Source organism: Pteronotus mesoamericanus, unplaced genomic scaffold (assembly GCF_021234165.1).
Source record: "Pteronotus mesoamericanus isolate MK-2021 breed Mesoamerican mustached bat unplaced genomic scaffold, CSHL_Meso_final contig_1210, whole genome shotgun sequence".
In the NCBI taxonomy this organism is placed as follows: Eukaryota; Metazoa; Chordata; class Mammalia; order Chiroptera; family Mormoopidae; genus Pteronotus; species Pteronotus mesoamericanus.
The window spans coordinates 447,607-470,860 of NW_026555047.1; the positions used below are offsets into that span (position 1 = coordinate 447,607).

The 23,254-nt window shown below is 58.1% G+C and overlaps 2 protein-coding genes across 5 annotated transcripts; one reads left to right on the top strand and one right to left on the bottom strand.

The window, feature by feature from the left end:
* Nucleotides 1-848: 848 nt before the first annotated feature.
* SPPL2B (signal peptide peptidase like 2B) lies at nt 849-18,037 on the bottom strand. Of its 4 annotated transcripts, XM_054586959.1 has the most exons (16): nt 17,956-18,037; nt 13,746-13,865; nt 12,684-12,866; nt 12,004-12,093; nt 11,197-11,336; nt 10,472-10,614; nt 10,170-10,266; nt 8,992-9,108; nt 7,120-7,201; nt 6,588-6,662; nt 6,436-6,498; nt 6,259-6,358; nt 5,718-5,795; nt 3,927-4,087; nt 2,594-2,765; nt 849-2,400 (listed from the first exon to the last, which is right to left on the bottom strand). In XM_054586959.1, the coding sequence occupies exons 1-16, from the start codon at nt 18,007-18,009 to the stop codon at nt 1,991-1,993; spliced, it is 2,085 nt and encodes a 694-aa protein (XP_054442934.1). In that variant the 5' UTR covers nt 18,010-18,037; the 3' UTR covers nt 849-1,990. The 4 variants fall into 4 exon arrangements, with proteins under 4 accessions (XP_054442934.1, XP_054442919.1, XP_054442910.1 ...); XM_054586944.1 differs by having other exon boundaries at nt 849-2,765; nt 10,472-10,611; XM_054586935.1 differs by having other exon boundaries at nt 849-2,765.
* An 86-nt stretch (nt 18,038-18,123) lies between these two features.
* LSM7 (LSM7 homolog, U6 small nuclear RNA and mRNA degradation associated) lies at nt 18,124-21,583 on the top strand. The gene is made up of 4 exons (XM_054586678.1): nt 18,124-18,170; nt 18,259-18,349; nt 19,593-19,664; nt 21,175-21,583. The coding sequence occupies exons 1-4, from the start codon at nt 18,165-18,167 to the stop codon at nt 21,315-21,317; spliced, it is 312 nt and encodes a 103-aa protein (XP_054442653.1). The 5' UTR covers nt 18,124-18,164; the 3' UTR covers nt 21,318-21,583.
* The last annotated feature ends 1,671 nt before the right edge of the window (nt 21,584-23,254 follow it).

Here is a 23,254-nt window from a genome sequence, read left to right on the forward strand (position 1 = left end):
GCCTTTTGGCCCAAGAAGAGGGGATGGTGACACTGGCAGAGTCTACACATCTCTGCTCAAATCCCGGCTGGCCTGGTGCGCACTGGCCGGCCTTGGAGACTGAACTTCTGTAGATGCAAAGGGGTTGGTGACAAGAGAACACTGGGCCCAGCGCTCTGGCCAGCAACCTTTGCCCCATAGAGCCCACGTCTTTGTCATCTGTGTTCCTGCTGGGGGTCCACACTCTGGAGCACTGCAGCCAAATCTGGCCCACTGCCTGTCTTTGCACAGATGCATGCTAAGAGCTTCTTCTTCTTAAATAATCGAAAAATATTACAAAGGACATTTTGTGATCTGTGAAGACTGCATGGAACTCACATTTCAGCGAGCCAGTAGCTTTGGCCACAGTCATCCCATTTGCTTACATGCTGTCTGTGATGCTTCTGGCCACAGCAGCAGACATGACTCGTTGCGACAGAGGCTGTGTGGCCTGAAAAGCCCCAAACGTTCACCATTTGGCCTTGACGGCAGGCCCCCACTATAGGTGATTCCCTTCTAGACCTCTTAGATAACCCTGGATGAGCTAACAGTATCCAAGACAAAGGGAACGGACTGGGTTACTTCTAAGTTTCCTTCAACTCTGAAATGCTGTTAGGATACCACACCCACACAATTAGCTGCACTGCAGCCAAGCCCTGCTTCAGCACCAGCCAGCACAAGCTATGGATTTGCCAAATACCTCCAAGAAGGTGTCCATGCAGGACAGCCCAACTGGACCGGCCTGCCATGCACCTGCAGGTGCGCCAGGCTCCACCTGCCACTGAACCTTGGAAAGGGCAAAGGTCGAGTCCTACATAACAAAAGCTGTGTTTAATTATAAGATTCGAACAGAAGCAAGGCCAAAACTGCAAACGAAAACTGTAGGAACATTGCCTTCAAATTCCATGACATTTGTCTAATTTCTGAAACAAAGATTCCCATCTTTGACACCAGTGTACAAAATGGCTTAGATTAAGGCGCAGGCCGAGGGGCAGACAGGGTCCGTGTGGGTCCTTTGCCCAGGCCGCCCAGTGGCTACACTTGGGTCCCAGCCCCCAAGTCCAGGAGCTCCTGTGGGAACACAGGTCCTGCTGCTCTCCCTCCCAGGGGAAACACACGGAAACAAGTGGAAGACTTTTTTTTGAAGGGCGGGGTGGGGAATAAAACCTCTCCCTTGAGAAGTGTGGCTACCAAAAATGGTTTTTGAGTCTGTCTGGTGCTGGTATTTTTGGAGTGGATCATGGTTTGGCCCCGGGCCTATGGTCTACAAGAGACAGGACTGAGACCACATGGTGGGAAGGTCCGTGCTTTCACATCATGCCAATGGAAACATCTTCTGAGCGCGAGCCCGGAGGCTGTGTGTACGGATAGGGAGAAGCAGGCCCCAGGGCTGCAGACAGTCCTGCCGAACGGAAGCCCGCTGGCTTCAGAGGGGCGGTGACACATGCTGCACGATGGCGGAGGGAGGGTGCCAGGGCACGGGGGCTGCTTGGCCAGCTCTACTGTGGCATCTGCTGCGAGGTTCAGAGGTAGAAAACAAAATGCCAGTTCCAGAATATTCTCCCACGTTCCAGAAGCTCCTCGCAGTGTGCTCGCCTTGCTCATGTTGCAGCGGAGGCCGGCGAGTTGCGTGCGCTGGGATGGTGTCGAGAACGTGCAGGTGCCCGTGTTGTGGAAAGGAAAGCCCCCGTCCCTCTGTACTGAGAGGCAGTGGAGCTGACGCAAAGGGTAGAGCTGGTTATTGAGGGCTCTGGGGTGCCGGTCCGGACAGACCGCGAGGGCCTGGCCACCAGGCCTGGTGTCCATCCTGCCTCCGGAAAGGGCAGTCCAAGAGAGGCGACACCACTGGAATTTCAGAAAGTCGTGGCTGTTTATTAAGACATGGAGGGGTTGGAGGAAGCACAGGCTCCGGATACCTCCCAGGCTGATGGAAGAATGAGGGTCAGGGCTCAGCCCAAAAGCCCCTGTCCATTTATTGCCAGCCTTGCTGGCAGCTCTTAGCCCAGCTCCCCCACCGACCCAGAGGCGAGTCCAGACCCCACGCCAGCCGGGCCAAGGGCCTGAGTCCGCACCTCTGGGCCTGGGCTCTCAGCATTCGGACGGGCTGGATGCAGAAGAGCCATGGCCTTCGGGGCAGGCCACTCCCCTCCTGCTCAGGGCAGGGCGTCTTCAGGGAAAGCAGCAGCGTGGTGTAAGCACCAAATGTGGCAGATCTGCAGCCTCCAGCAGGTGGAGGTGACACTTCCTGCCCTTTCCAAGGTTCCATCAAGAGACTCTGACTAGAAAGACTACGGGGCTGGGCTTGTGGGACAGGGACCTTGGCGGTCCGAGGGGCGTGCGGCAGCAACGCGAGCTGGGAGCAGGGCCAGGGTCCAGGTGCAGCTGGGCTCGAGGAGGCAGAGGAAACGTGAGCATCGGCCAGACCAGAGCACCAAGTTGCGGGGCCGGCAGGTCCAGTCTTGGGGGGACAGCGCGGGGTTGAGGCTGCACTGGGCCCACTAGGCTGAGGTGCCTGGCAGGCCTGTGGGCTCAAGGGTGCAGCTGGCAGGACTCGTGGGTTCCTGGGTGGATACACCAGCCAGTTCTGGATTCTGGGGATCAGCCAGTTCTGGAGGCTGCTCTGCAGGCAGGGTGGGCTTGACCTGAGCTTCTCCAGGAGGCTGCTGGGAAAGCACGACTTCGGCGTCTTTCAGAGGCTGTGGGCCTTCAGCTGAGGCTGGAGCCCAAGGAGGCTGAGGTATATCCTTCTGCAAGAGAAGAGAGGCCAGCGGTAAGGTCTCGGCGAGGCCAGCAAGGCCTTGGGGGAGGGGAGGCAGAGGAATCACTATCCCCAGAGGGTCAGGCTCAAGGACCAGAACACGTGGGTCCAGTCCCACAGGCCAGCATGCAGGCCACAGGAAGGAGATCTGAAGCAGAAACCTGACTCTGACATCCCTGGCTCGTTCCCCACTCCTGAACCTTCTAGAACCAGCCCACCAGCTCTAGGACAAAGCCAATACCAGCCGGGACCAAGAGCCTTTGAGGACGGACGGTGGGCAATAGCCCAGGAGGCCTTCCCTGAGTGCCTGGGGAGGGTCTGGCTCTGGGTTGGGTTATACCTGGAGCCCTGGCTTTTCTGGCATTTCGACACCAGGAAAGATGGGAGGAGTGTTTTAACTTCCACAAGGACATGGTAACATCAGAGTTTACAGTGCCACTGGTGTGTGCCAGCGGCGGGGAAGCCCCAGTGACAGCCCATCCTTTGGGCAGCACGCTGAGCTACGGGCCCACAGACAAGGAAGGGCCGAGTTGCCTCATACTCTCCCTGCTGGCACGCGTTCATGGCTGGTCCTGACTAGGTGCCAGGTCCCCTGCAGAGCCTGACTGGGACAGCTCTCGCCCTCACAGAGGGGCTCCGGTGCCTACCCCTAGCCTGGCACTGTGCTCTCGATGGTGGAAGCAGTCGGAAGCCAATGCCCAGTCGAGCGGGTGCCGCTGTGCTGCAGGACCAGCACCACCATCCTCAAGCTGCACCCAGCACGACAGCCACACACTGTCCCCTCCATGAGGATGCTCAGAGCCACCAGAGCATCACAGACACAACACCCAAATCAAAACCTTCCAGAAATAGCCCTGGCCAGGTAGCTCAGTTGGTTAGAGCACCGTCCCCACACGCCAAGGTTGTGGGTCCGGTCCCTGGTCAGGGAACATATAAGAATCAACCAATGAATGCATAAATAAATGGAACAACAAATCAATCAATCAATCAAAATGAAAAAAACAAAACTTCCAGAAATGGGGAGACACTGACCATGGGACGGGGGCTGCAGGGTTTAGTTGTAAAACTAGAGGCTTTACTCAACTTTAATTCTAGTTAGGGCTTATGGGTTATTATTTCTTGCAGACAGTCATAGCAAACTGGTATTCACCGCAAAGCCGCTGCCCGTCCAGAACATGCCCAGTTCCCTGCGCCACAGGGCCAGGGCGCCACTGGTGATCAGCGTACAGGGCACCAGGTAGAGGAGGGCCGGCTGGCCACGCTGCATGAGGGCCAGGGCCATGAACGTCACCAGGAGGCCGATGCCGTAGGCTGGAGCGACAGAGACGAGCGGTGTGTTACCTGGGCCAGTGGCCCCCAAGGCCCCCCCCCCGCCCCAATCCCCTGAAGAAATGATGGGAGCACAGGGTCGGGGGCAGCCAGTGGGATTTGGGCACTTCCAGAAGTGAACAAAACCTTCTGGCACCTTCCAGGGCATGTGCTCCCGATTTGGTCCTGAGAGGACAGGCAAGATGTGAGTTTCAGGGAGAAGACAGAAGGAAGGAATGGGCAGCTGAGGGGCTGGGAGCACTGGGGAGAGGAAGGGAATGGGAGACCACAGGGCTTTCTGATCAGCAGCCAGCAGCGGCGGGAAGGGTCCAGGACCACAGAAGCAGCTAGAGAAAGAGCTGAGCCCAAACATCTTGCTTTTATAAACCTTTAGTTAGAAATATAATCTTGAATTATAATAATATACATATAGGATTAGGAAATCAAATCCTTAATAACCTAATTGTGACGCTGGAAAAGAATGTTTTGTTCCTGTGAGACACTCAGTGAAGCACTAAGGGTGAAGGGGCATTGTCTGCAATTCGCTCTGACAGCTCAGGATAAAACGTATTTATTACGTGTGTGAGTGTAAATACGTAACCACATATACGTACACATGCAAAGGGATAACACAGTGAGACAACTGTGATGACACATCAGCCACTGGGCAACATGAGAGCTGGGGGGTGGGGTCTCTTGTACTAATCTTACAACAATAACCCCACTATTACTTCAAAGGATGAACTTACAAAAAAACCAGCCTTTAACTGGAAGCTTCCTCCAGAGCCCAGCGCCCACCTCCAGCATCCCCTGGGCTCTGTCCTGATCCTCACTCCACATTTGCAAGGGATGTGCTCCCCCAGGAAGGGTGCCTATGTAAGAGTGTCGACTATCCATGTCGACACAGGCAGATGATAGAAGGATATGGATGTTTGGCAGCTACGTACGATCTACAGGGTTCCGATGACAGGAACAATGGGAACCTTCTGACACACTGCAGTTTGGACAGGGAAGCCTCTGCAGCTGTGTCTTTACAGGATAGTTCTGAGGACTGCTAATGTGCAGGGAGGGTTCAGATACAATGTGCCAGCAACTGCAGGCACTCGGGAGGGCGGGGTTGAGCTGTAGGTCCCCAAAATGCACCTGAAGGTCAGCCTGTGCCCTCCTGGTGACATCGACAGAGTCAGGCTGCCAGGCCTGTGCAGTTTGCTCCCCACCCACGATGAGGGGCAGGGGGCAGGGGACGGGGCCATGGGAGCGCAGCCCACTAGCCTGGCTCTCCTGAGGAAGTGGGCGGGTACAAGAGCCTATGAATGATGCACTTCTCTTCCTTGAGAGCTGACGGGGTGGGGACAAACTGGCAAGAAACTATAGAAGCAATCAGGGCTCAACACAAAATGAGAAAATGTCACCTTCTGTCATTGCCTTTGATAACAAAGGAAACCAATGGAAGGAAAAGAAAGACAAAAAGGAGACAAAAGAAAAACTACACCAATCAGAGAGAGTGAGAAAAAAGGACTATGCGGAGGCTGTGCAGCGCCCCCTTCCCACCGGCCCTGTGAGCCACCGGCGGAGGACAGAGGATGAGGGGGTGGGAGGGCTGCCGCGCGGCCCGCCAGAGCACAGTGCTTACCGATGGTGCAGGCCACGAAGTAGACCCTGGACGACTGCACCTGGATGTCAAACCTGTGGCAGTACGCCACGAGCAGCCCTGGTTGGGGAAGAGAATGTGGGCCAGGGCCTGAGCCCGAGCCCCGGACAAGGGCCAGGCGACCCCGCGGGAAGGGGCTGGGCCCTGGGCATGGTCTTCTCTAACAGCTACTGCTGCTATTTCATGGACGACCACGCTGCCAGCTGAGGGCGGAGCTGTAACCTGACACAGCAAAGCCAGCACATACCCTGCAGCACAGAGGGGCAGCGAGGTCCTGCCCGGGGCGACCCTGAGCTGGGCAGCCAGCTCCAGGCAGGCACATCTGTGCAGCCATGACCGATAGGGCAGGGCCGCCCCTTGAGGCCAACTAGGGACCACTTCAACCAAGCACCGGCCCTGACTGCTACCCCCCCCACCCACTAGGCTCCATCTCCACCCGCTGGCCCCCTGACCCAAGACTACAAGGACATCTGGGTGCCTGCAGGGCCGTGGGGTCACCCCCCCATGTGCCCAGTCCCCGTACCTGGGACCAGGATGTCCCCAAAACCCAGGAGGGAGAAGGGCCGGTCACACAGGGCCAGTGGCGAGGTGTTCAGCCTGGGCACCTTCAGGACCATAGGCAGCTGTGGGGAGAGGAGGCAGCGCCTGCAGACCAGCCCGAGCCTACCACTCCCCGCCAGCCCCCTGGGCCCAAACGTACCTTCTCATGTGTGGCTGAGTCCGCAGGCCCGGTCGCCACCTCTACCATGATACTGTTCCCACTCTGACATGGGGGGGGGGTACATCAGAGTGGGGTGTAGGGCAAGGGTTAAGGCAGGACAGGAGGGGCAGGGGGGGATCAGGGACACCCACCTTGGTCAGAAAGGGCGTGACGAACACGAAGAAGACGTCATAGATGAACAGCACCAGCAGCAGCAGCGTGCAGGCCTGGGGGGAGGCGTCCTGAGGGGCAGGGCCAGCACCCCCAGGTGCACAGACCCACAAAGCGTCCCCACACCCCCAATTCCCCTCCCGAGGCTCAGACTATTCCCACTGGGACAAAGACTTTCTGAGAAACCCTGAGCAAAGTCTGCCCCCGCCCTCGGGCAACCAGAGACGATGGGGAATGGGGAATGCCCAGAGCGAGACCCAGTGTGGGTCTGGAGGCAGGGCACTGAGTCACGCCCTCCAGATCTCCAGATCCAGTAACGGGACAGGCTGGGAGGCAGGCAACCTGCAGCGGGTCAGCCACGGGCCCGGGGTGGTGGCCACCCTCCTCACACTCCCCGTGTATTTCTAAGTTACTTCCACCAGGTCTTGTGGACAGTAGCCTGGAGCCCCGGGCTCAGAAGGGAAGGCCATTAGCACTCAAGCCCCTCACAGCCCCCACTCCCGAGGCCCTCACCTTGAAAGTGGGGAGGCGGATGGTTTTTAGCATGTAGAGACAGAAGGCGATGCCCAGCGCATCCTGAAGGATCCAGGCCCACCTGCAGGGCCGAGCAGCAGCATCACTTGCTGGGACAGACTCCGCCAAGAGCCACCACCCATGAGGTTTCTCCTTGCTTGGCCACCTCACCCCCACCAAGTATTCTGAAACATCCAACACCCGGCATGACCCTGCCGTGTGTCAGACTCGGGTGTTATCAGAGGCAGCGGTGTGGGTCCCAAAGCCTGTGGGACGGATCCTACCTCACTGGGACAGGCAGTGAACGAACCCTTCACCCTGATGCCAAGAGGCCAGAGAGAGGCAGACACATGCTGAAGCCTCTGTCCCTCTACAGTGTGGCTTTCATACCCAGATCACAGGACAGGGTGAAGGAAATGTCTATCTATTGGATTTAAATTTCCTTTCAATAATAATTTTAAACTTGTGCCTAGCCAGGTTCCACCGACTCTCTTGGCCCATGGGAAATGAGGGCTTAGATCAGCAGGGGCGGGCCCTGCTAGTTAGCATCTGAAATCCCCCCCAAACAGTCCCGTGGGACGAGCAGCAGAGGTCAGACCCACCTTACACATCCACATTAACCCAGACCCACCCAAGGCCCGCGACCCATAGCCACGCTCCTGAACCTGCGCACTACAATTGTGCTGTCAAGTCCCACATCGAGGTTCTGAGAAATAACGAGCTTGACGGAGGGGTCAGCGGGGACATGGGATGTCTACCCTGCGCAGCCCCACCTGCCAAGATCTTGGCGGTGGCATGGCCTCAACCTCGCGGGCCCTGCCTGGGCTCTGCCCTCCACTTCCTGCTTCACCCAGTACGCTGGCAAGGGCTCGGCCTGCCCACCTCTCGTCAGATGCTTCACTGGACATGGAATCAAACATCGCCCACCCGAGCAGGTTAAGGGGCAGGGAAAAGTCTGAAGGCAGCAGGTGGGCGCCCAGCCATGCGCTCTGCTGCCGGCTGTATGCGCCCAGAAGTGCAGGAACTGCAGCAGGTTCTAATTTTATACAATGGAGAAGTCTCCTGGCTTAGACTGAACTGTGAGAGTTCATATTCTCTTTGTGTACAAAGGACTCAAAATATTTTCCCATTTTCCTTCTGCCACTTAAATCTGTTACGGCTCCAAACGGAGGTGCCGCCAAGAACGTTAAACTGCCTTGGGAAAGGCTCATCGAGAGCGCCAGATGGTGTCAGCGATAGCAGGAGAGGGTTGGGCGGGAACAGGCTGCCTCTGTCCTCCCAGTCCGGCCTGGGCTTCAGGCCACAGAGCAGGCGTGCTGCCTTGCAGGAGGGGCCGAGCCGAGGGGAAGCAAGTCCTCAGAAGCCAGCCAGCCTCCCTGAACCATCCATGACAGTGCTGGCGGAACACACCCCTTGGGCACCACTGTGGGAGCAGTGGGGACAGGTGGCGCCAGGGCTGGGGGGCGGATTCCCCTCCCGCTGCCTGGGGCCCCACTGACACCGTCCCGGAGAACACGGCTTGGGGTGCCTGGGCCAAGAGGGTTTGCAGCCTCTCATATCCAGATCCAATCACAGGTCATGTGGCACCCGGACAAACCCAATGAAACTGGACGCGGGCAGCAGGCAGGGCAGCCACGGCTGGGCAGTCGTCCGCTGGGCCCAGTCGGCACCTGGACGCCATGCAGCCATCGCTTCCAGAGGACTGAAAGGAGGGCTTTTAATAACCAAGGAGGTGAACTGGCTCCAGGTGCCCCCAAATGGCCTCGGGGGAGGCACGGGAAAGTCGCAGTCCAGCAGTCAGAGCATCTGAGGACAGCCCTCGGGAGGGAGGGGCCACCCACAGGCCAACGGCCTCCCAGGGGCTGCACTCACTGGTCCTCATTCCGGAAGACTCCCCACACCACGCTGACAGCCACACAGAACAGTGCCAGGAGCAGCATGCGGACCTGAGGGAACTTGTGGAAGTAGGGCAGGCTGTTGTTGCAGACCCTGGGGACAAGTAGGGAAGGAGGGAACAGTCGTCATGGGCAGCATGCCCTCACCACCCCCCACCGACCTCTGACCCTTACAGCCTTGTTCCCCCCCCCCAGCACCCAGAAGGGTCATCTCAACTCCTGCCCAAAAGCCCCTCGGCACCCCCAGTCCTGACTCCAACAGGTCACGTGCCCCCGGGGCTCCTGCTGTCCTCCAGGCTCTGCTGAAATGAGCCACCCACCACCCTGCCCACCTGGCCTTGCCTTCCTCCACTTCACGTTCTTTGTTAAACCCACAATCCCCTGGCCCTTTAATACGTTTCTAGAAGGGAGGTTCCCAAGAGCAGAGCAGATCTGGGTGGGGGCAGGTGCTTAGAGTGAGCAAACTGTGGCCAATTTCCAAGCCAACCTGCCCCCAACAACCCGCTGAGCCCACTGGAACTTGCAAGAGCTCACAAGAGTCCACGGGGGCCCAGGAGAGCCCATGGGAGCCCTCAGTTCAGCATCGTGCCTCCTAGCCGGGTCCAGGCCCCACCTGCTCACCCTCACCCAGCAACCTTAAAAGGTCGCATCTCCCTTGTCCAAATCCTTGAGTTAGCTGCCCGCCTGCCCTGTAAAAACCAGACGGAGCCCCTGGCAGCAGGGAACCTCCAGACCTGAACTGCCAGCACATCCAGCCACATGGTCCCGCCCCGCCTTGCCTGGCGCCTCTGCCTAGCACCCACATCACCCCACTCAGGCTCCGTGTCCGCACTGGGCCTATCAGCCCTGGAATGGAATGTGGGGAGAGGGAGAGGGAGAACCTATCACCGCCAAGGAGGACTGATAAAGCCCATTCAGCTCCCCATTCTGCCCTGCTCCCAAGACCCATGAGCCCCCAGCGAGCCCTGAGCGAGCACCCGCTGCGTATCTGTGCTGGGCCAGGCTGGCCATGAAAGAGTGAGGGGGTCCTCGCACCATGGGAGCAGAACTCGGAGCCTCGGGGGCCAGGACACAGGGGACAGAGAGGTTGGGCCAAGGACAGGCTGTGGGCAAGAAGCCAGGTAGGGCTGGGGAAAATGTCACCCGAGGGCTCACCTGCATTTGCCAAATGGCAGCCTCTGGACCAACGGCGACAGACAGCTGTAGAGGCCCGTGGAGGAGGCCAGGCAGAAAATCCCAATGATCACGTAGACTGCAGAGCAGGGTGGCAGTGAGGAGAAGGCCAGGTCGCCAGGGTCCCAGCACACCCCTGGGAAGGGCCCCATGCACTTTTATGCCTGGGCCACGGTGACTGGTGCCCAGCAGAGGCTGGGGACAGACCCCACCTGAAGCCCGTCCTTTCACCCTGCCGCCCACTGCATTCCCCAGAGCCAGGCGAGCAGCCCGCGGAGACGCACCGAGGTGGTCGTAGAAGTAGTACAGGAGCACCAGCATGGAGCAGCACATGACCACAAAGACGCAGGTCATGACGGGCGTCACGTCCACAGCCTCATCCTCCTGCTTCTCAGGCCCGTCATCTCGCTTGTGCTTCATGTACCTTCTTGTGAAGCACAGATGGTCATGGGGACACCTGGCCAGCTGGCACAGTCCCCAGGACCGAGGGCCAGAGAGACAGGAAAGGATGGGCAGAGACAGCTCACATATAGGCTTGACTGCCCTCTCCAGACCCAGGGTGCCCCCAAGTGCTCCCTTCAAACAGGAAAGCCGGGCCTGCCCCAGGACCTCACATCCTTGCCCAGGAGCTTGGGGTCCTCGCAGATGGAGCTCCCGCAGGTGGGCCCCTGGTCACCCGAGGGTCATGCTGTGCACAGATAGCTGTGGAATGCCCCTGAGCACCACTGGACTACCTACAGACCCCATCTTCTGAGTGTGGCCTGGGCCTGGCAGGGCCTGCGTTTGGATCGCAATGCCAGAGCAGCGCCTCGGGGAGCAGGACCCAGAGGGCCTTTGGCCGGGTCTCCCGGGTATTCATAGCAACTGTATTCCAGAAGATTCTCCGGGAGTGCGGGCACCCCCCTCCTGAGCAGTCCTATTACTTTTACATTTTCATTCCCCAGCATTAGGGTCACCCATCACATACACATGTGCACACATGCTGCACACACGCACACGAGGCACTCACTTTTTCACATCCCGGCTTCCAGCCCAGTAGCCCCCAAGGGCGACAGTGCCAACAGCCATGACAAAGATGATGACCATGTTGTAGTCCAGCATGGGCTCGTGGGGGGCGTACAACGCTGCCTTCACTGCTCGGCCAAAACTCTGCCTCGGAGGACACGCCAGAGTTCAAGGCCAGGCTGCAACCATCCCCAGACCACGCACCCCATGCCTTCACCCACCTCTTATGACCCCAAAGCAATCAATTCTGACAAAATAAGATGCAAATGAGGGCAGCTCTGAGTGAGAATACAGGCGCTGAACCTAGATGTGCATATGCGTGCGTGAGGGTGCACATCGCCTGGGGAACATCCGGGTGGCCCACTGGGCCCCCATGGGGAGAAACATCTGCATTCAGATGTATACAATGAACTTCTGGAAGTTTCTGCAAAGATTGGAGATCCTGTTTACTTATATAATGATGCTCGCTTGCTCTGGACCAGCTCCCCATATCAAAGATGAGCACAGACCTCAGCTCAGACAGGCCTAGAACAGCAAGAGGGGACTGATGCTCAGTCTCCACACATGCGCAGCCCCGGGCCAGCCAAGCCTGGAGCCTGGGTTACTCTAACCGGCTGCACAGGGCACTTCAGGGCCATGGTCTCCGTTCCTGACTTCAGGTGGCACTGGAGGCCCACCCTCACTGTGGCCGACTCACAGTGAATAAGGCCCACTCACGGCCAGCCAGAGACAGGGCAGCCTTGCCACAGGCCCCACCCACCACCTACTCAGGCCCCGGGGCCAATGCAGACCGCAGCGGGGGACCTCCTACCTTGAAAATATCCAGCATGTCTTTGTGGCTGAGCAGGGCCACAGGAATGCCAATCTCCTCATATTGTGTCTTGTTGCCTCCTGGGGGGACCTGGGAGCCCAGAAGAGGAAGATCCCTGGCTGACCAAGGCCCAACCAGGATGGGGCGGACAGCCAACCCCTCCCCATGGTGTGGCTCACAGAGCTGGCCCTCTCTGAGGTAGGGGAAGGTTCCCTAGTACGTGCTGGGCCCTCAGGTGCCAGGCAGCACGGGAGGCGGACACTGTAGGATGTAGGCCTGCAGACTCCACACCACTCACTGGGGGAGGAAGTGCCTGCCTTTCATTCAAATCTTGGGGTCAGGTCGACTAGAAGCCAATGTGCCCTGCGGGGGGCCTGGAGGGTAGGCTAGCATGTGGGCCCACGCCACCCGCTCCTCAGAAGGCACCCCCAGCACTCTGCCTCAGGGCCCTGTATCCCTGACCCCTGGACTGCTCTGCGACAAGGCCCGTGCAAGACGAAGGTCCAAAGACCCAAGTCCACAGCCATTTGGCAAACCAAACCCATCTCCCCTGGCTGTGGCCCCCTGGACACCAGCCAGCACCCATGCCCACTTTGGTTGGGGCCCCCCCGCCGCCTCCCACCTCCAACTCTTGCCCCAGGTGGGTCTTCCTGCCCAGGAGGGTGCCCAGATGGCTGTACCAGGGTCTCCTTGCTGACAATAAGCAGGCCGTGGGCCCCGCTGCCCTGGGCCAGCCTCACTTTGTCGTAGAAGGTGCAGTTCCCCCGAGTGACCAGTGGAATCTGGTTGCTGAAGCCTTTGGCAGGGAGGTCGGACGGAGAGCAGAGCATGGAGGCTGTCCAGTCCCGCAGCTGCAGGAGAGACTGAGGGAAGGCAGGGCTCATGGGAGCTGCTGTAGAAAAGCCAGGGAAGGGCCAAGTCCCCCCGGGAACCAAGGCATCAGAGGAGCCTGTCCAGCTGAGCCGAGCATTCAGTATCCAGGTAACCACAGCGAGAATTGTCCAGGTGAGGTGCCCCCTCCCCTCTGGTCCTACTGGATCTCAGCCCCTTGCTCCACGAAGGGATGGATGTGGGTGAAGCGCGGGCAGGGCCTGGAGACGTGTGCATGCCCACACACAGACGCACGCCAAGCACAAGGCAGGCCGCTGGGATGGGGCGGTATGCGCTCAGAGCAAACCCCTCAAAACCTTCCCTTCATCTCCAGATCCACCTCCAGCATCCGTTACAGACGGAACACAAAGGGCAGGAGCGTCAGCCTCTGTAGTGTGACTCCACCCCATAAGAGCATCCTCCAGGCCCTTTTGAGGGGAGAAGCAAGGCCAGACCAGGGAGGGCGGTCTCTTAGGAGGCAGCGGAGGGCCCTTGCCCTGCCACGCCTCGCCCTCCACTGCCACTCCTCTGCCAGCCCGCCCGCACCTAACAAGTGGCAGCCTGGCTGGTGTCTCCACCAGGGGCCATGCCTAGACAGCACTCCAGACATCTGTCATTCATGACCAAAGAAACTGGGGCCCAGAGAGGCTGTGGTGCCTGGCCCTCTGGGGATGCCCCAGACGCCTTAGTGTGACCAGATCCCACCCCATGGTTTCCCAGCTGAGGTCCTTCTTCCATCCTTGGACTGGCTGTCTGCGGATGAGTTTCCTCAAGGCACGGGGTGGGAGGGGGGCAGCAAGAACGACAAGACCCCAAGCTGGAAGGGGTGCTCAGAGCCACACAGCAGGGAGGGCCACCAGCCCAGTACTCACCGCCTTGCTGAGGTCGTGTGGCAGGTGGGCCCACTGCGGGTTGTAGAGGATACAGTAGTCTTTGCCTTTGGGGCCCTCCGTCTCAGAGACCACGTGCACCATGCCATACTCACAGGCCACCTGGAGCAATGGGGCAGGGATCAGTGAGCTCGGGGGGGCGGGGGGCAGACTGCCCAGGTAACATGGGGCCCAAATTAAATGAGGTTGCCTGTGAGGGCTGGGCTGGCTTCCTCCCTCAGACAGGACAGAAAGGACACAGCATATGTATTTCATAGTGGCGAAAATGAGGAAGGCAAGTACAGAGACAAGTCTCCCCAGGGAGACCTGGGTGCAACCTTGGACCTGCCAGCACCCAGCCAGTGGGCCTGGACACACCACGTGCACAGGCCCTGGCCCTTCCTAGTCCCAGGGCTTCTTGGAGCTGGCAGGCCCCGTCTGGACCCTGATCAAGCCCTGCACACTTCAGGCTCCTGGGCCTTTGCTTCTGTAGCTCTTGCTTCCCTTGGGCTAAAAATGCCTCCAGAGAGAGTTGGATCCACACCCATGGTTTTCCCAGAGAGTCTGCCACAGAGACAAACAGGTGGCAGCTGCTCCCGGCAATGGACACACGATGGGGACAGTCACCAGCTGGCACAGTGGAACCCAGGTCCGCTCTGCAGATGTGGCTTTGCCGAGGTAGGGGAGTGGAGGGGAGTCTGATTTGGCCAAGAGTCCTGATAGACCGTGGGGGCCGACACCACGCCTGGGGCGCAGACTGGCTCTCAGACAACGGGTTCTCCGTGGAAGCACAGCCGGGCCACTCCAGGAGCTTCTTACCCCGGCCCTAGTCACCTAGGCAGTAGTGGTGGCGGCAGTGTGGAGAAAAGCCCAGGGCGCCCCAACCTCAAAGCCTAATGGCTGACACCAGGCACTGGGTACAAGTCCCACGTTCCATAGTCCCCATCTGACGCTGTTCCAGTTAGCCCATCAGCTCTGGCACTTCTGTGTCACCTGGAGTGAGGCTCTGAGTGAAAAAGCAGCTCGGGGCCACTGTCACAGGCACTCAGGGAACTGCCTGAGGCCACGCAGGGCCCTCAGAGCACTGCACTAAGGCAGCACCCTGCCCCGCCTGCCCCTGTGCCCAGAGAACCTCCATACACATGGTGTCTCAGTCCCTTGACCAGGGGCAGGATCAGGAGGCCCCTCTTCCACGTTCTCCCGACACTGCCCCCCAAGGGTGTCCCTCATCCTGGCCCCAAGTACTGTACCCAGGGTGCGCTCCCTCCAATGCTCAGAGCCCCTGGCACCTCCTCACCACGGACCACAGCAGGGAGCAGCAGAGCCCCTCAACCCCTGGGACTCATCAGCCCACCTTCTGTTTGCAAATAACATTTTATTGGAACGCGGCTGCCCCGCGCCTGTATGCAGGGCCTCTGGCTGCTCTTGGCTGCCACTGCAGAGATGGGCAGCTGCCTGCGGAGCTGAAAATATTCACTCTTTGGCCCTTTCCGGGAAGTGTGCTGACCTCTGATCCATGGGAGCCAGGCTGTTGGTGAAAATCCTCATTTGTGTAAAATGAGAATAGACAGAAACTGGTTCTTTTTTTTTTTTTTTAAAGTCATTTAAAAGCTCACAAGCATGCTTCACGAACCTACCTCCCCATGACTTGTACAACTAAGCCTGTGCTTGTATCAAATACCAGAGAGATCATGGTTTCACTTTGAATACAGTTACCTAATCCGCTGAATTAAAAGAAACAGGCGAGAGTTCTTCAAAAGACCCAGCCCACGTTCCAACATGGCCCATCCCAATTTGGAGAACCAGAAACAGCCAATACTCCTGAAGACAAGCCACCTTCTGACACAGCGCATTCACAGAGCAGACCCAGTAACTTCCAGGGACACTATGCTTCACGATTACTGTGAAAGCATCCACATCAGGGGCTGTAGTGAGTAAGGGGTCCAGACTTCCTCCTCAGAATACATAGTGAGTCCTGGGAGAGGGCAGAGAAATAAGGACCCAGAGGCTTGGAAAGAGATGTTTGGATGGAAGGCAGTGTGAGGGGGGACGGGACAGGTACACGAGGCACTGGGGACAAGTTCGGGGGGCAGGTAGAGAAGGGACAGAGGAACAGGTGGAAAAAGCTTAGGGAGAACAGATGCAGGCAGGGCAGGAGGGCACTAACATTAGTTATGACCTAGTGAATAATAGCCTTGTTCTGGCCTTTAAGTACGTATCTCATAGCAACTGAGAGACGTTGGTCTGTTAAGGGAGGTTAAATCCCTCACTGATCACAAAATGGTAGCAAGTGAGTTTAGGGCTGTCAGCAAGCACTCACCGTCCCCTCCCCAGGGAGAGCTAGTCTATTGGAGGAACCACGAAGGAACACACCCACCCAAGGAAAGGTACTGTGCCATGTCAGGGTTTCTGACCAGAGTTCTGTTCTGCGAAGAACAGTCACAACTGCTTACTCACTCTCTCCAACACTCCGATTCTCTAGGCTCAGGATAAAGTTCAAAGCCCTCAGCCTGCCCCGGAAAAAGTCCAAAGGCCCCAACACCATGATCTCCCACCTCCTGGCTCTGACCTGCTCAGCCTGTCCCCCTAGACTCCAGCCCAGGAAGGTTACATGACTGGCCGGCCCTTTAGCCTCTGCCTAGAGCCACTCCCACTGCTGGCCCTGTCCCTGCCCTCCCGCTGAGGGGGAAAGCAAGCTTGTCTTCAAGTGCACCTGAAGGAGCTCCCTTAGGGTGGCATCTTAGGGTGCAAGCATCGGACCACCCTACACACCAACCACAGCAGACCCCTCACAGTCCCCAGATAAGTCATCAGCTCTCACACCTCCACCTGGCTCACGCTGCTCCCACCACCTGCACCACCTTCCCTATGCCTTCAGGACCTGGCAAACACCCTACAGAACACCCTTTGGATGCCACAGCTCCTAAAATGCCTTCGCAGGCAAACTGAGTCACTCCCTCCATGGCGTCCCCATGGCCCTTCATTGCTCTCTCGTTTTCCCCTTGTTCAGAATGTCTGGAGAGCTCAAACCCTGCCCTCAGATTGCTCAGACCTCAAGCTGGTGATTAAACGAGGTCAGGGGAACTACAGGGGGTTGGCAAACAGATGGGAGGGGGCATCCCAGAGAACCTGGGAGAAAGGGGACTGCTAAGCTGAGACCAGAAGGATGGCCAGGGTGGTCCCAGAAAACAGAAAAAAATAAAAAGCAGAGCGCCTTCAATCCAGTGGAGCTGGAAAGGGAGAGACACTTCCTGAGCAGCCAGATCACAAGACCTGACACACTTTGAAAGACATCACTGCTGTGTTGAGAATGAACTGGGACTGTGAGGGACAAAAGTGGCCTTGGGAGAACCCCCCAGCCACCCACCAGGAGAATAACAGAGAGGTGGTGGTGGGGTGGAGTGGAGTGGACAGGTCAAGGTTAATGGCCCGTTTTCGGGGCTGTTAAGGAAACTGTTCCCTGAGCTACTGAACCCAGGGGACAGGGAGGACTTGAAAATAAAAGATGCACCCCTGACAATGTACATCAGCCATTTCACGGTCGGTCTTTCACTAGCACCTGAGACCCTTAACGGTAAGTGACAAAGAAGTAACAAACATACTACGGTTCATCACCCCATGCACCATCTCGCTTGAGTCCACACTGCACTCTTAGGCTCCTTTTGCAGAGAAGCAACTGACCCCAAAAGCGAGGAACTCCCTCGCCCAAGGTCACGGAGTAAAAATAAGACGGAAATTCGACCCCACTCCAGGGTTCCTGGCCGCTCCTCGATACCGCATAGGTGTCGCGCTCGACAGCTTACCACAGCCACGAGGGTGGGAGCTAGCATCGCGTGTAAGGGGAAACTGAGGGTCCGAGAGAAGCAGCCACATGGCCAAGGCCACGGAGGCAGACAGGAGCGTCGCCGGCGGTGGTTGGAGACCCAGAGATGGACCAGAGGGGCCGGAAGGAGGGAGATGGGCCCCCAAACTTCAGGCCTCCACGGAACTGAGTGACTGTGCGAAGGGCTTTCGAGGAGGGGAAAGCAGCCCAGCCGGGGACAGGCCCGCAAGGTCACAACGGGGCTCCGCACCCCGCGAACCGCCCGCGCTGGGGGCGCGGTTACCCGAGAATGTCCCCAGGCCGGGGCGGATGAGAACCTGCGCGCGGCCGGGGACCTAGGAGCCGGGTCACCGCATCCGGCAGGACCGACGGGGCGGGGGCAGCCCTCACCTGGGCTACGAGGAGGAGGCAGGCCGCCGCGAGCCACGCCAGCGCCGCCGCCATGTTGGCGGGTCGCAGGCGTCGCCAGATGTTTCCCAGCAACGCCCCGCCGTGGCGCGCGGCGCAAGCGCCGTGCCTGTGCTACGCTTGCGTTCGGAGTGGGGTCAAAGAGCGCGGAGGCGGCACCCGCGCTAAGCGGCGCGGTGCGGCACGGCAAGATGGCGGTGAGCGCGAGGCAGCGCCGGCGGGGCTGGCGGAGACTGGTGGGGTCCGGCCGCGCTCCATGGTTTATGCGCTCTGCTTCTCCTGCAGGACAAAGAGAAGAAGAAGAAGGAGAGCATCTTGGACCTGTCGAAGTACATCGACAAGACGATCCGGGTGAAGTTTCAGGGAGGCCGTGAAGGTGAGGCACTCGGTTCCGCACTCCCTAACAATTTACGAGAAGTGATTAGGGGCAAAAGTGTCAGCTGATACCGGGGCATCGCTGAGGTGCTTTGCCTGGATAACTCGTGCAAGTTTCCTAGCGACGCCGGGAGGTCAGAGCTGCTATGCCTGTTTGCAGCTGAGGAAACTGAGGCATGGGACGGGGACCAGACTTCACTTAAAGCCACAGCAGCGCAGCTGGGACTGGAATGCAAGACTTTGCCTCCTGTGCGGTTTTGTCGCTGCAGCTCCTCACTGACCACCCTACACCGGGGTTCCTCGGGCTCCTCACTGTTCCTGTGGGACCCAAATATGTACTTGGTCATGGGGCCGTCCTGGGCACCGTGGCGTGTTGAGCAGCATTCCTGGCCTCTACCCCCTGGATGCCAGAAGCATCCCTTAGTTTTGACAACCAAAATGTCTCTAGATATCGCCCAGTGTCCTACAGTCAGCCTCCACAGGTGAACCAGAGAGACGTGTTAAAAATAAATCTTGACTCGCTCTTCAGCCTTCTGGTGGCCCCCCATTGTCCCAGAGTAAAGACAGACGTTTGGGCCTCTCAGTAACAGGGCTCTCATCTGCCACCGGGCTGCAAAGGCACACGTTTTCTCCGCCTGGAGTGCTCTTACCAGAGTAACTGCTGGGGTCATTTTCCTACTCTCAGCTCAAGGTACTGGCTCTGGGAAGCCTCCCCTGAGCCCTCCGCCTTCCCTGGTAGCGCCTGTCAGGGTTTGCAGCTTTGTGTGTAAACGTTGAGCTTCACTCTGCATCTGCCGCTGGAATCTAGTGAGAAGAAGGCACTACAGCGCCCAGCCCTTGCCTTTCAGGGAAAGTGGGCAAGCAGAGTGCCGACGTAGCGGGGTACCTGCCTCTGCCAGGCGAGCCCGGCGCAAAGAATGGTCCGTGGATGAGAGGAGTTGGAAAGGAGGGGTGGGAAGAGGAGCATCACAAGCAGAAGCACAAATGAGCGTGAAGGTGTGCAGGCCAGAGAGAACAGTTGGGAGAGGCATCGGGGGACAGGGAGGGTCGATGGCCTATCGGGCACCGGGGGGCTCAGCCCTTCTCAGGTACAAAGATACGTCACTTGGTCAAAGAGGCATAACCTAGGAATCTCATTTGGTTTTTTAATTGAGGTAAATTAGTGGTATTTGGTACCTGCCACCCAAACCACTGTTGATCTTACACCTTTCCATTTCTCCTCTCTTTTTGGTGATTCCTACAAGCCAGTGGAATCCTGAAAGGGTTTGACCCACTCCTCAACCTCGTGCTTGATGGCACCATCGAATACATGAGAGGTGAGTGCAGCCAGCGGGGCTTGGAGACCTCATTGCCTGGCCTTTCTTACTGTTCCAGACCCACTAACCTGCCATCTGAATGACACATACGGTCTTTGTAGACCAGACAGTTACCAGATTATGTGTCATCTTCCACTGTCCCAGCATTCCACACAAGGTCAATAGACTGTCCTCTCAGAGACTTAAAGGATATGGAAGTATTTTGCTAATCCACCATCACTGATCCTGAGGCACCTGCTGCCGGAGCCCAGTCTGCCCTGTCTCCTGCCGTCCCGGTGTGTTACCCCTGCTGCTGGCAAAGAGTCCCAGTTCCCTCATACCTTGCTCCTGGTCCCTGAACCGCCAACTCCCCAGAGCCTCCATCCACAGCAGCCAGGCCATCCCTGGCCCACCACCAACGAGTTCTTCAGCTCAGCCAGGTCAGGCATTGAGAGGATTCCAAGACCTGGGAAAGAGAGGGGGTCTTGCCCCTCAGGGGGTCACCCATGTTTTAAGACACAGGTTCCTCAGGTGAACAGTTAATGCAGCCACACAGGAGTGTCACAGGGCCACTGAGGAGAGGCCCTCTTCACAGGGGAAGCATGGTCTCAGCGCCACTGGTCAACTCCAGGGGGCCTCTCGCTTTGTCATTTTTTCTCTTCCTGCCTGGGTCCACCCAGAGCCCTAGCCTGGCCTCCGTGGGTGGATGTTTCCTTGCCTGTAAGACAGCCTGCCGGCACTTGGGCTGGCTGGCCCTGGGAGATGTGCCTATTGCTCCTTCCACAGATCCTGTCTTACCAGGGGCTGCCTCACTTGCTGAGTAAGCCTGTGTTCCCTCATCTCACTCCCAGAACAGCTCCTTGCGGAGGCCTGGACCTGTTCGAATGGGTAGAGGATGGGAGGTCCAGACAGCTGTTGTCGCTGCAGGGTCTGAGGCTGGAGGGCTGCCTCGCAGATCAGGGTTTCTGATTTCACTGGGCCACTTGGTTTTCTCTTCCCCCACATCCTTCAGTAACAGTAATGGGGACTTTTAGTTGCTGTGATCTTAAAAGAGCTCCCCTAGAGCTTGCTGTCATTTCCATGGGGCTCCTCTCGCTCTGCTGTTAATGCACCATGGACTAGGTACACAGTAGCCGCGCACAGGGCTTCCACGGATTTGTATTCCAGCTGCCCGTCTGATAACATGGACTCAGGGTCTCTGCAGGCTCAGGCGCCAGTGCCCCCAATTAGCTTCCATACCCTGCATCCCTGCAGTCCCCTGGGCTTCCTGTTCTCATTACCAAAATGGGGACAGGATTCGGATGGTTGTTTCCAGAACTCCTCCTGGTCTGTGGGCTGTTGCAGGGATAAAGGCTGCATTTCTGGCTTTGGGAGGCACTTGGCGTGCTGCCCCGGCCAGCATGTCCCCTCCAAAGTCCCAGGTGGAGGGGTGGGGGAAGTGATTGGAGGACTCTTTGAGTCAGGTCTTTAGACCCCATCCTGCCCCAGGCATGATCTCAAGTTCTCACTCCCGCCCTCTCTTCCTCCGCAGACCCTGACGACCAGTACAAACTCACAGAGGACACCCGCCAGCTGGGCCTGGTGGTGTGCAGGGGCACCTCCGTGGTGCTCATCTGCCCGCAGGATGGCATGGAGGCCATCCCCAACCCCTTCATCCAGCAGCAGGAGGCCTAGCAGGCAGGGAGGGTGCAGGCAGGGACGCCCTCAGACTCCAAGCTGTCCCTCCTGCCTTACGTGCTGCCCACGGAAAAGGAACTTTTTTTTTGTATAGGTTATTTTTTGTTTTTTTTAATAAAATTGCATACCTCTTATTTCCAGGAGCCCCAGAATCTTGCTTTCAGCCTTGATTCTGGCAAAGCCTGGTCACAGGGATTCAGTTCAGCCAAGTTGTCGAGCACCAGCTGTGGTCCATTATGGCAACCGGAGCTTTCCAAGATGACCAAGGCATGTACCATCCAGGCCGGGGGATGGGGAGGTATGAGGCTGGAGCCTCTGCAGAGTCCCCTGGGGGCCACAGCAGGTGCAGACATCCCTCTCTTCCTCCTGTGGTTCCAGGAGGGTGGACGGGCCATCAGCCTCCTCAGCAGGCAGATGCCAGCAGCCCGCCTCTGCCTCTCTGCTTTGTCCCTTCAGTGCCTTCATACGCTACCCTGGAGGGCCCCCAAACCAGGGCCTTCCAGGTCACGTCCTCACAGCTACCATCTCACCGAGAACAGCGCAGGTGGAGCCTGGATCTCAGCCTAGTCCCGCAACCGCTCTGAGTTCTGACCCACTTCGCACCTCCCCTCAGTCTGGCCCAGGCCCACCCAGGGCCATTGCCCCTGCTCTTCTCAACCCAGGACTCCACCCTGACACTCCCTTAGCTGGTCCATCGGGAGTCACGTTCATGAATGCCCCTCGATGTCCCATTCTTTTTCTTTTTAAATAGTTTGTTTATTTTTAGACAGAGGGGAAAAGAGGGAGAAAGGGAAAGAAACATCAATGTGTAGTTGCCTTTCATGCGCCCCTTACTGGGGGCCTGGCCCTAAACCCAGGCATGTGCCCTGACTGGGAATCGAACCGTAACTCTTTGGTTTGCAGGCCGGTGCTCAATCCAGTGAGCCACACTAGCCAGGGCTCAATGCCCCGTTCTTAAAAGCAGAGTTTTTCCTGGCCTCCGTTTCATACACTCAGTGTGTCCACTAAGACTCTGTCCCCCACGGTACTCTCTCTGCTGAGAACAGCTGCATCAGTCTGATTTGTCACTCAGTAGGGTTGAGAGAGGCTGGGAATTGCAGGCTGGCAACCCCTTCACTTACTGGGGTCACAGGGAGCGGCAGCTGGATGGGCTTGTGCTCTACCAGATAAACAGCGGCTGGCTCCCTGCTTACCTTGGGACCTGGGCTCTGCCATGGCCTGGCAGCACTAGCTCCAGCTGCTGGGAATCAGCGAGGCGGCAGTGGGGCCACCTCTTGCACATGTTCTTCATCCCTCCTGCCCTTCCCACCATCTGGCCCTGCCCACCTCCACCAGGCCCTGATCAGAGGCCTCATTTAGAACCAAAGCCTCAACAGCTGGCCAGTGGGGGTGCTGGCCTAGCTGTGGGAGGGTTGCACCCCCAGGGAAGGCTGTGACCTAGAACCTTGGCATACCCAGCACGCAAACCTTCTGTGCCTCAGTGTTGGGGAGCGATTCTTCTGTGTTCATTTGACAACTGGGAGACTGGGACTTGGGCAGGGAGGCCACACAGTGGAAAGACTGAAACCTGGGCCCTGGGCCTATTCACTGCACACGCCCAGCCTGCCCTGCCTGAGGCCAAGACATGGACCAAGACTTGAGGGCTTGGCGTGAGAGCGCCCAGGGGCTCAACCCCTGGACGGGATGGGGTGGGGGCAGCAAGCTTACGGTCTTAGACCTCATTAGAGTCTCTGGGCAGCCAGGGGCCGGGATAAAGACACCTGGTTTTCCAGCCCCCAGCTTCTGCAGCAGAGGGAGCAAGGCTTGTGCCTGGTACCAGGTTCCCACCACCCACCCCACAGTTGTGCCCTTCAGGGCAGCCCCGAGATTCCACACCACTCTCCATTCATTGCCCCTCACCTAGCGAACCTGTGAGGGCGAGAGCTGCCCTCAAC

What these genes read in the sequence shown, in the direction of transcription:
- SPPL2B (XM_054586959.1), bottom strand. Translation starts at nt 18,009, where the DNA reads ATGGCGGCGGCGCTGGCGTGGCTCGCGGCGGCCTGCCTCCTCCTCGTA. An exon ending in GGAAGCCGGGATGTGAAAAA is followed by an intron (nt 10,615 to 11,196) that starts GTGAGTGCCTCG and finishes GTGCTTCACAAG; the next exon opens with AAGGTACATGAAGCACAAGC. An exon ending in TCACGCCCTTTCTGACCAAG is followed by an intron (nt 6,499 to 6,587) that starts GTGGGTGTCCCT and finishes CCCCCATGTCAG; the next exon opens with AGTGGGAACAGTATCATGGT.
- LSM7 (XM_054586678.1), top strand. An exon ending in GTTTCAGGGAGGCCGTGAAG is followed by an intron (nt 18,350 to 19,592) that starts GTGAGGCACTCG and finishes GATTCCTACAAG; the next exon opens with CCAGTGGAATCCTGAAAGGG. An exon ending in CACCATCGAATACATGAGAG is followed by an intron (nt 19,665 to 21,174) that starts GTGAGTGCAGCC and finishes CTTCCTCCGCAG; the next exon opens with ACCCTGACGACCAGTACAAA.